The following is a 12,080-nucleotide window of genomic DNA, read 5'->3' on the forward strand; positions in this document are numbered from 1 at the left end:
GCACTTAGTATTTTTGTAATAAAAATCATGGCGAAGTTTATTTTGAAAACCAAGTTAAAAATATATGTGTAACACTTGTTAGAAAAATATTTTCTAAGTGTTGAAATTTTAGAAAAATTTCGCCAGAGTTTCCTTTGTAAATGGAGGCGTCCATGCTTACTAGCATATCATTTTCTTTTGTAAAATCATTCAATCAATTCTCAATCATCAACATACAACCTCTATTTACCAAACTAGTCAAAAACAAGCATAACTATAAACTCGTGAACTTGAATATTTATGAAAACATGTAGTAACTTACTAGTACACTTAGTAAGTCTTGTTGTCTTCCAAAATGTGATTAGTTCTTGAAAAACTTTATTTTTAAAGAGTTTGAATATTCACAACTTCTAGTCACATTTTCTAAAAATATTCCTTTGTGAAATTTTCTTATTACACAAGTGTTTCTACACTTGTTTATCCACTAAATGTGTTAAGTTTATGTAAGATCCAAGTTTTATCAAAACCCATACTTTTCACTTGGTTCCTTCGAATAACCACTCATGGATCTTTAGATCTACAAGATTATAACTTACTTTGATCTTTATTTTTCAAGAAAACACCCATTTATTCAAGTTCATAGTTTATGTGTGGATGATTCCATCATCCACAACATTCTTACTTTCTCATCTTGCTAGTTCATGTTTTTAATCATGATCTAGCAAGACCATATGATGATCCATATCATTTCTACTAACAAATAATAATCAACAAACATAACAACACAAGAATAACATGATTTCTTCATCATTTTAACACTACTTCATAACAAGGTTAGTAAATGTTCAAGACTCGTTTATGGTTCTTTAGAGTTCTTATCATTTTGATCTTTAAACATCATTAACCACTTAAACAACATGTAAAATGCAAGGATCTAAGTGCTTACCACTAGCACAAGGCTAGGGGAGTTCAAGAGTATAAAAGTGGTGGATAAAGGAAGATGAAAGAGGTCCTTGAGCTTCCGAACACACCAAGCTTGTTTGTATGATCACTAACACCTTTGGATGCCCTTGGAATGATTGAAGAAGTTTGAATGATGGTGGTGGTGTGTGGTGTGGGGGTCGGCCGAGACCAAAGAGGGAGAGGGAGAGAGAGTTGGGTGTTGTTTGATGGTGAAGATAAGAATGATCATGGACCTCAAGGTATACTTATAATCCCCCTAACCCTCATTATCCATTGTGTAACATGCCTTATTATCCACCAACATGTATTATTTTATATATAATAAACAAGAAGATTTGGGCTGATGTGGCATTAGATTAGAGCTTCTTGGATGCCTTTTTGGCGGGAAAATAACATGTATATTTACATTGCTCGCGGATCCCATTTTGAGCTATGCGACCTGATCCATCTATGCAATCCGGATTCCATATATAAACCCTTTTTGTTTTTTTGGAACTTATAGAAAACCCTAATCTCCCACTCATCTTCGCCGCTTCATCTAATTGGAACTTATAGAAAACCTAATATCCTACTCTTCTTAGCTGTTTCATCTAAATAATCACAACGAATCACTCCCAGGTATGATTTATCACCTCTGTTCTTCAATCGATTATACGATTTCTTGATTTTTTCTCTTATAAAACCTAATTGAAGCTTGAAGTCGATCTCGGCCATCGCTGAAATCCAAAAGAAGAAGCAGTTACTATTAGATTTAGGCCTTTAAGGTAATTTGATTTTTATCAGCGTTTTTTGATTGAATTGGATATGTTTATCTCTGAATTCATCCATTTCTCCATGTATCTTGCTATTTTCTCCATGTGTTTGGATTTATCATTCAGGTTTGTGTGTTAGATAAATGTCACAAGATTTCAGTTTTGATTTTATTGTTTGAATGTGTTATAGGATCGAAGATTAAAGATCCGACTTTTTTTTCCATTAATCATCGGTTCCATTTGAATCCTAAACTGATGGTTTTTTGGGGATACCACATAAGGCGGTGATAGAGGTGGAGTTGTTTGTCGGCGGTGGTTTAGCGTCATCTAGGGTTCCAATAGACAAGGTTTTAGTCAATTTAAGTTTTAAATTAGGGTTTCAAGAATGTGTGTTTGATCAATTTCAATCTCAATCAAATAATTAGTTTGGCCTTTTCTTGTAATATTAGTCTTCCATAATTTTAACTTAGGACTCATATTTTGGTTTGAATTATGCAATTTTGTTGCGAGATTAGTGTAGACAAGGTGTTTGTGGACATGTCTTTTAATTAATACATATTAAGGAGTGTTTCATGGTCTTTTTTACAGTTCGTTGCCGGTTACTTCACAACTGTTTTCCTGCTATTGTTTCCGATGACCCTTTAATTGCTCATGATCAATGGAAGGTATATTTCTAAACTTGAAACTTAATTGAGTTTTTTATTGACTGGTAATTGATGTTTTTGTAAATGTATGAATGCTTTTCATGTCTACAATATAGCCACTGATGTCTTCTGTAAAGATTTTGTTCGCGAGAAACGACCCGGTAGGAACTTACTTCGCACTAAACCGGTTTGCTTCCTTTTCTCCTACACCTAAGTTCCTCTTCTGAATTTGTTTTTTTTTTTCTTGATTGATCTTAGTTATGTACTTATGTTTAATTCATTCAATTTCATCACGTTCTTTGTTTCGCAAACAATCGGTTTAAACCAATTGTCGGTGACGTAATTAAGTTTTGGACACCCGGTTGTGCTAATTCTTTTGAGAAGCTCTATAAGGTAAGTTCAAACCTCAAACACTCATCATGTAATTTGTGATTGATCGATTATCGGATTGGGCAAGGGACAACCTCCTAGACTCAAGGACAATTTGTTGGATACTTATTGGCTTATTGCATTACAAGGTACAAACCAGCATTAAGGAACCGGTGACATAGAAAATGACAAAAATTTTGGCAAAAAGAAAGACGGCATGTTGTGGAATACTTGCAAAGGTAAATTTTCACATTGTCGTATCTAAATATTTACATTTCCTCATATTTCTCTTTTTTTGGGTAAAATGTTAATAATTTATTTATGGTTTCTCAAATTGTTAATTTCTACAAGACGGGTAATTTGACCAAGAAGTTGATATGAATGGAGGAGGGCTCGGATGCTAGGAAAACTGTAAAGGGTAAGGGTAAGCAAAATTCTGGGTGTTTTTTTTATGAAGCTCTGTTTGTTGATACCTGCACTGTGAGACTTAGTGAATACATATATAACCCAGATTTATTGGTTTTAACTACAGTTCCAGTTTCCAACCAAGAGCCTGTGAACTCTCACAATCTGCTTCCTCAAAACGATTACTATTTCAAAAGATTCTGCTTCATTTCATCTCAGCCGATTCTTCGACACTTGCAGCAATTCTGATCTCTGTTTCACACTCAAATTTTGTATTTTTGTTTTATTTTGGCTGACTTCTCAGGTACACACCATTAACCTGATTAATGATAACAAATCGCTTATTTTCTACGATGATTTTGTTTTTCATTCAGATAACTAGATAAGATTGTGCAGTTTGTGTTTATATAGTATGCATAGGTCGATATTGATCGTGTTAAGTTGAAAAAAGTTTTATGCACACCAGCTGTTTGATGAAATGCTTGAACCGAAACACACTTTGTTTTAAATGAGATATAGCGATAATTATCACTTGTATTGTTTGAGCCTGTTTTAAATATGCACATGCTCAATTAAGCAAACAGGTCTAGGTTTTTAATTTTTTTCTGGAATTTTTTTAGAGATAGAAAATATATACCAGCCAAGGATACAACTGTTTGTTCAATTTCTTACATTTACATATGCTTCTGTTTGAGGTGGGGTTTTGTGGATTCTATTAGCAGCTGATGGGGAGTTGTTTAGATCTACATTTTGAGACTCTTTCTAATCATTATTGTTATTACTTTAATGTTAGCGACAACCGCGATAAAATCATATAGCTTCGACTCGTTTTCTTATAAACGGGTCAACTTGGGTGTTGTTTTATCTCAAACGAGTCCAACAAGGGTTTAAGTAAAAAAATTGCTACTAGGGAATAGGTTGAGCGGGGTAAATGCCAAATGTTCAGTCATAATGTTTTTTTTTTTTTGTGTTTTGGTGATGTCTTTTGCAGCAACTGGTAGTATGAATCCAATGATCCGGACAATGATTACACCTCCGTTTCAGCAGATGGCACCTGCACCATGTTTTCCACCATCACCACCAGTGACCAGCTACCAGCTACCAGCTGACCCAAACGAATAGTCACGAGGGCTTGCTCTTTTCCTGATCATGTGGCATACAATAAAAAAATATATATGATTACACATAAATATTTACTATCTCCTTGGAGTAAAATGTAGGTTTAATTTACTTAATTAATTCTCTTCTGAGTTTTGTTTATTTACTTTGTAAATTGTACTTTTATATTATTCTCGGGTTAAACTAATAAAGTTTATTAATTTAATATATAGGCACTTTTTATTGTCATATTAGTGGAACTTTTTATATATATGCAAGGGGTTATTTTTGTTATTATTACATGGCATCCGAAATTCCTAATTGCAGGTTGCGTAGAGAAGTCGTGTAACTATCAGTTGACTGAGAAACATAACCAGTTGGCAGTGTAACGTGTGCAATTGATTTCGATAGGGTGAGCGGATCTTTGGTTCAATTGAGGGGCCTATTTTTCTACATGCACAAGGCCTTAGAATTCTTAGGGATTCTTAAAGACGACTCTGGCGCATATCAAACTGGTCAAATGCATATAGTTAGCAAAGGCGCACCCGAGAAGGTATAAATGTTGATCTTAAAATATGTCTGAAATTTAAAATGCGACACTTTACAAATTCATATCACCAGTGGCATGAAGCTACAGTGCATTGGAATAAGACTCAATGAAATAGAAAAACAAAACAGTTTCATATTACTGAATCATTTTGATAACATTGTGCAGATACTCAATCCTGCACATAACAAACCAGAGATCGCGAACAAGGTACATTGGATCATCAACAAGTTTCCAAAGCATTAGCTTCAGTCTATTGGAGTTGCTTGCCAAGTGATTCAATTGTTCAACACAGCCTCGATGGTTAACATCCTAACTTTGATTATAAAAAGTTGAATCATTTTATTTTTGTTTCAAGAACTGCTAGCTGGAACAAAAGAGAGCATGGGTGGCTTGTGGAAGTTAGTCGACCTTCTTCCGCTATTCAACCCTCTACAACATGACAGCGCCAAAACGATCAGCATAGCTTTATATCTTGGATTGAAGAAACACATCCAAGGTTGCGGATTGGGTTCAGCTGCAAGGGTAGCTAAGGAACTAGGTTATGCTACAATCCAATGATGTGGAAATGGAAGTTAGAGACGGGAAATGTGGAGTTCTTGGTTAGCCATGTTAGAAAATGTCTGGAAAACTGGAGGTGCCTAAGGTGAATTACTTTGCGTAGAGAGCGGTCGATGGGAAGATTCCTAGGGCTTCCAGTTTTGCAGTAAGAGACGCCCACTTCAGCGACGGCTATAGGATACGTGTGGATATTGCAGACTATATGTTGGTCGAATGCTCGAATGATGGTACATGAAAGTTCGATGGTTCTTAATAGCGACCTGGTGGAGATTTAGTGTAATGGAAATTTTCGGCGAAGAAGGTAAGGACCAATCACTCTTATGCTTTATCTTTTGAATCTTGATTGCATACTTATTTACAAAAGCCGATGGACATTTCTTATGTTTTGTGTTTGGTGGCAGGACATGTCGCTGATGAGTGGTGGTGCTGGTGGACAGTGATGATTAAAAGTGGGTGACAGTTCCAGTAGCATGTCAGGTAACTGTTGCAGAATGAGCATATGCGCATGATCCTTCAGGTAACAATCAGTTCCACTACATCGTTTGAGTTATACTCACCTCTTTGCTTAAGCTTGTATAAATGTTAGTAGTTTTAGAGTTAAAAAAACACTTTAATCCAAAGGTTAAAAATTGTCATTTAATTCTTTTTTGTTGTTTTTACTTCTCCTGATCTGTTACGTGTTTTAAACTTAATTACCTTATAGCTACATCCATATCACTTCAATCCCCCTAGGTTTCTGCTTACAAAAACTACTTTGAAATATTGAAAAACAAGGTGGTGAATAGTGAAGACAAAAAAGACTTGGTTAGTTTGCTTTTCTTTTATGAGGAGGCTAATGTATATTTGTGAATATCTTTTTTTCAGGGGATCTATATGTCACGTTCCTGGAAGAATGAATAATTGTTTGGATGATTCGGCTAGCAAGGAAAATCTTCAACTTCTGAATTTGGCGTGGATTTTCAGAAAGTTTATCAGTTGAAATAAAGTGAGTTATCTTATGATTTATTACTAATGATTTTGACTATATATACAATTTTTCCAGTTATAATATGACTCACGCGGATTATATCTCTACGATAGTCACCAAGTATGGGTTGGTTAGTTTGCTTTCCTTTCCTTTTCTGAGATATATAAATGTTACTCGCCAAGCCATTAAACATATAGTATTCAACTACAGGGGATCTGGGCCAGAGTTATGATTCAAACATCACACTTTCACATTATGAAATGAACCCTATAAAAGGGCAAGCGGTGTTGTTCGTTGGAGACATTTCGTATGCCGATAACTATCCTAATCATGATAATAAGAGATGGGATTCATTGGGAAGGTTTGCAGAGAGAAGTATCGTGTATCAACCATGGATATGGACCACGGGAAATCATGAACTTCATTATGCCCCTAAAATCGTAAGCTTTCTTTTTAGTCGATTTATGCATTTGTCACGTGTTCATTAATACAGTTCACATCAAGGTTCACGTTGAAACTTAGTTCATTTGACTAAAGTTGTCAAACTTTATGGAATGTTGACCTCTACAGTCCAAATTTTGAATTTGGCATTGTGATTGATTGTATATATAATTTCACATTCGTAAAGTTTATGCATTTTTCATATACATGTTCAAGATTACACATCAAGACTTTTGTTGAAACTGAGTTTATTTTACTAAAGTAGTCAAATTTTATGGAATGCGATTAAGAATAGCAGTTGGGCCTCTACATTTAAATATTCGATTCTCCAAAATTATTTGAGATATAGGTTATCCCGGTGAGATGTCGGTGGGATATTGGTAATTTTAATATCATGCAGAGCTTATATATATAACAATTTAACACAAATTATTCGGTGATATAATTTTTTTGTGTCATTGTTTGTAACAAAAAAAAAATAGAGTGGCACTCAGGTAACGTTGTTGCATTTTCAGGTAGTCATAAGGGACTCTAGGCTGAGGTTATTGGTAAGAACCAAATCAGATGCAGGACAAGAGTTTTGTAAAAGGAAGAAAAAGAAGAGTCATTTTGATTGTATTTGATATACGTATATACATAATATTACTTAAGATGAACATAAAGTGACTTTTGCACTTTGTTTGTGTTCAACTCCATTTTTCACTACTTTGAAGGTTTATTTGAGGTCTTTTACTTTTTTTATTTATTAGAAAAGGAAAATATATTAGACACTATCGGAAATATGGATCATCAGTGAAGAAAAGTTTAGTTTAACCTGCATTCAAGCGACCGCGTCTTGAAATACCATCACTATTGCCAGCATGTAAGGTATGTACAACTTTACTTTCATGATTTCTTTTTTTGACACTAATTATTTACTTTATAGAGGTATTTCAGTTTGATTTTATTTCCTTGAAAATTTTTTATTATCTATTTCTCTAGGTATATGTTACATAGAGTATCAGTGTCAAGAGTGATGATTGAAGAAGTCAAAGCCGTTGCAATCCGTTGGGTAAAAAAATAGATCGAAATAAGTTGTAATAGTTTTTGGTTGTGTCTTGGCGCTTTATTTTGGGTTTGTATTGTACTATGGCTAATGGATTGCCTCCATGTACTGTAATATGTTTCTTTTTTGAGGATTCTATACAATTGGTGCTTGCTACTCCCAAGATTTCTAATGATATTATGTTGGCCTTTTAAAAAAAACCTGGCTCATGTTGAAAAAAGACTACATTTGGTAAGCGAAGTTAGAACGAGAGAGAATACACTCTTTTGGATAGATAATTGTTTAGATGGCAGAGCAACTTTATAACTCTATAGCCAACACATTAATATGTCATACATTTTGTATCATTTTAAGTATGCATTAATCATAAATAAAAGTATATTAATAACTTTCTCCATCCCGGGAAGCAATCCCGGGTGATAACCTAGTAATCTAATTAAATAATGAAAGAAATCAAAGGATGGGTCACCCATGGTGACCGTCGCCAAGGGGGGGGGGGTATAGGGTTGGGTTTCAACAATATAGTTAGGGATCTAGTTAGAATTCAAATGCTAAGTTAGTGATTTATGGTGTGTTATATTATATATAGTGTGTTAGGGTGTTCGGGGACCCTAACTAGCTCAGAAAAGTAAAAACAATGTGTTTGGCAATATTTTTGTGTTCCGGGTAAAGTCCGGTTGTTCGGTTGGGTGTTGTTCCGTTAAAGTGCTAAATTAATCCATAAGGTGTCTTTTATAATACTTTTAGTGACACTTTTTATTCCCAACACTTTGGAAAGTATCTAGGACCAGTTTGTCAAGTTTTAGCACATTACTAGCATCATTAAATGCTGAATTTCGTTATTTAGTGCAGAATTCTGCATTTAAAGTGTGTTTTAGGCACTTCCCGGCACTAACTATCACCTAGTGACGCAGTTTTATGGTCCTCACTTCCCTACACTCCCTACTAGTGTAGTACTCTATCTCTGGCTGCCTCAAAACATTGTCTGTCTAGGTGCTGGCATTGCCAGCATGTTTTTCTGGGTTATCCGTTAAGTAATCATCAACACATTCAAAACAACACATTTTAACATATTTCCTCATGTATCATCTTACTTCATCTTATGATTCAAGATTCAAATCTTTTAGTGTTCTAGTTATTTCATCATAATAAATCTTTTAACCATTAAGAATATGAAATAAACAAGAGTTTAAAGAAGTTTTACAACTAGCTTAAAGCTAGGGATGAACAAGGTTGAAAATGTGGTGGATAATAGCAAACGAAGGTGGTCCTTCAAGTTCCGTGAGCACCGAGCCTCCTAAATCACCTTGTATCACCTCAAGTCAAGCTTGGATTGTAGGAATTAAAAATGAAAATGGTTTGTGTGTAGAGGGGTATGTTCGGCCGTAGCTTATATGAAGAGGGAGAGAAGAGTGAGTTTGTTGATGTGAAGATTATGAAAAAGATAGTGGTCTTTATAATCACCAATTCCTATTATCCAATGGTTGTATGTCCACTCAAGTACACTACAAATCTTACATCGGATTACAACAAATCCCAAGGAGATTTCATGGGGATTATGGAAGATATGAAGCAATCTTTGAGGGTGGGGGGCCATATGAGTCGTCATTTACATGGTTGGAGGGGGGGTAATCTGTAAATTGTTGGTAAATAGGTGATTAGTTAGGGGTTAAGATGTAAAGTCTAATGTTTAGTGTGTTACATGTATTATGTAATGTGTCATAGTGCTCGGGAACCATAACTAGCTCAGCAAAATACAAACAATGTTTCTTGCAATATTTTGGTGTTCCGGGTAATGTCCGGTTGTTCAATTAGATACCGTTCCGTTAAAGTGCTATGTTATACCGTTTAGTGTCTTTTATGTCACTTTTTGTGACACTTTTAATTCCCGGCACTTAGGAAAGCATACAGGACCATTTTGCCATATTTTTGCACATTACTAGCATGTTAAAATGCTGAATTTTGTTAATTAACACAGAATTCTGCACTTAGAGTGGGTTTTAGGCACTTTCCGGCACTTAAACTATCACCTAGTGACGCAGTTTTATGGTCCTTACTTCCCTACACTCCATACTAGTGTAGTACTGTAACACCCACCCCGTAACCCGGGTGATTATGCACAATTGATACACTTACAGCGGAAACAAACTAAACTTTCATTAAAACTTATAATTGTCTGAGTACAACACTTTATTTATTTACAAACTTTTGGCAACTAAGAACTCCTTGATCTTCTAAACCTCCACAACTGTCAAGTAGTTCCTATAGCTTTCCTCATGACTCGCCTGAGATAAGTATACTCAAAACGACGTCAGATATATACTGGTGAGCTCATACTATACAATTTTTATAAAGACAGACCCAAGTTTACATTATATGCATACACAATATGGGCATGTGACCACATTATAGTCAGGTTGGGCCTCATTGAACCTTATAGGTCACATTTGACTTGTCACAAACCACCGTACAAGAGACATACTGGTCCTCCAGCTGTGTCCCCCTACGGCCGTCACATAGGTATGAGTGTGTGTCGCTGGACCTTATAAGCACGAAGTGCCTGTGGGTATAACACCTTATTACCCTTCCCAGAGTGACACACCTCATTAAGCATAATAGGATCCCATATACCCCTACTGACACATGCATACTGCAGCATTCTCATTATTACCAGTTATGGACGAGTATACTATCACAGTTTAAAAGACAAGTATGATGACTCACCTGATTAGCAATTGCTTAACTGCCGCTAGTACGATTGGGTTATGTCTCAAGGTCCTGACACAATTACATAATCCTAGGTTAGGTAATGGTACACCTAACTAGTCATTATCATGGTTGGATATTGGTTAACCCTACCTTGTTTAAGCATGGGTGATCAGTCCATGCCTAACTAAGGCTAGGCTACCCAATACCCACCCCTGACAATAACCCTAGTACCTAAAAATAATACTAACACTATTACTACTACTAGTATATATTATTACTAATAATAAAACTAATATTAACTACTAAAAAAAATAATAAATAACTAAACATAAACTTAAACGAGAGTATACCTCAAAACTATCTACGACACGTTGATGTAGAGTTTCCCTACTCCTGCTCCTACTCGTGCTCCAAAAACGACTACTAACAACACCCAACGGGGTATCGTATACTCAGGATTCTCTATACTAGAGCATTCCCGTTAAAGAAATTGGTACCTAAACAAACTACTGAGACTCTTATTTAAAGGAAGCAAGCAGGCACCTCAAATCCCTTTCTGGTCCATGTGGGATTCAATTGACGTGCCTACCTACCTGCTTGACCTGCTAGCTTGCTTGCTTATATATATTAATTCAGCTGCTTAACTCGTTTTTCTTGTATAACTTTTAAAATATGACGTTTTATAAAACGACGAATATGTCATTAGAACGAGCATATTTTTATCTACGTTTTAACCTAAGTTTCATTAAAAACGGAGTAAGGTAAAAAAGAATAATATATTTAATTATTAATATTAACGGTCTCCTATATTAGCCAAGGTTTGTCAAGATATTTCACCTTTCACACAATCATCTTACTCGTTTAACAATATATGAAATATAAATTACATATTTCACACGTTTATAACCAGCACATTAAGATTCGGGGTATTACATCCTTCCCTCCTTACAAAAATTTCGTACTCGAAATTTGTCATTACTTAAAAAGATGAGGGTACTTATCTTTCATTATGTTTTCTAGTTCCCATGTAAAGTTGGGTCCATGACGTGCGTTCCACTTGACTTTGACTAACGGGATTTCCTTCTTGCGTAACTTTTTAACCTTCCTATCTTCGATTTGTAGTGGTTCTTCAATGAAGTTGAGTTTTTCGTCAACCTGTACGTCTTCCAGGGGTATTTGTTGGGCTTCGTCCACTAGGCACTTCCTTAAATTTGATACATGGAAAGTATTATGTATTCCTGCCACTTGTTCAGGAAGTTTTAGCCGATAAGCCGCTGGTCCTACTTTGCTTGTTACTTCAAACAGCCCAATGTATCGGGGTTTCAACTTTCCCTTCTTTCCAAACCGAATCACTCCTTTCAGAGGTGATACCTTAAGCATTACTTTATCCCCTAGTTGGAACTCTAGGGGTTTACGCCTCTGATCTGCATAACTCTTTTGTCGATCTTGAGCACTTTTCATCCTTTCTTTTATTTGCTGGATCTTTTCTGTGGTCTCCACAATGATTTCTGGTCCTGATAGTTGACTTTCCCCTACTTCCGTCCAACAGATAGGAGTGCGGCACCTTCTTCCGTATAAAGCTTCATAAGGTGCAGCTTTG

The 12,080-nt window shown here is 35.5% G+C and overlaps 1 protein-coding gene and 1 long non-coding RNA gene across 20 annotated transcripts; one reads left to right on the top strand and one right to left on the bottom strand.

Annotated features, from left to right (window-relative positions):
- Window positions 1-1,387: 1,387 nt before the first annotated feature.
- Window positions 1,388-7,946, top strand: LOC110876813. 19 transcript variants are annotated; one of them, XR_004860490.1, is made up of 17 exons: window positions 1,390-1,560; window positions 1,636-1,706; window positions 2,283-2,359; window positions 2,455-2,731; window positions 2,857-2,946; window positions 3,059-3,125; window positions 3,240-3,416; window positions 4,104-4,328; window positions 4,538-4,763; window positions 4,926-4,967; window positions 5,116-5,619; window positions 5,720-5,835; window positions 6,183-6,303; window positions 6,496-6,725; window positions 7,242-7,274; window positions 7,476-7,593; window positions 7,708-7,946. It is a non-coding gene; the product is annotated as an uncharacterized LOC110876813 (long non-coding RNA). The 19 variants fall into 19 exon arrangements; XR_004860489.1 differs by having other exon boundaries at window positions 1,388-1,560; window positions 2,455-2,946; window positions 3,059-3,131; XR_004860468.1 differs by having other exon boundaries at window positions 1,389-1,560; window positions 2,455-2,946; window positions 3,059-3,131; window positions 6,183-6,415.
- A 3,509-nt stretch (window positions 7,947-11,455) lies between these two features.
- On the bottom strand, window positions 11,456-11,860 carry LOC110930857. Its single transcript, XM_022174247.1, has one exon. The coding sequence runs from the start codon at window positions 11,858-11,860 to the stop codon at window positions 11,456-11,458; it is 405 nt and encodes a 134-aa protein (XP_022029939.1).
- Window positions 11,861-12,080: the final 220 nt, after the last annotated feature.

This window comes from Helianthus annuus, chromosome 1 (assembly GCF_002127325.2).
Source record: "Helianthus annuus cultivar XRQ/B chromosome 1, HanXRQr2.0-SUNRISE, whole genome shotgun sequence".
NCBI classification, from domain to species: Eukaryota; Viridiplantae; Streptophyta; class Magnoliopsida; order Asterales; family Asteraceae; genus Helianthus; species Helianthus annuus.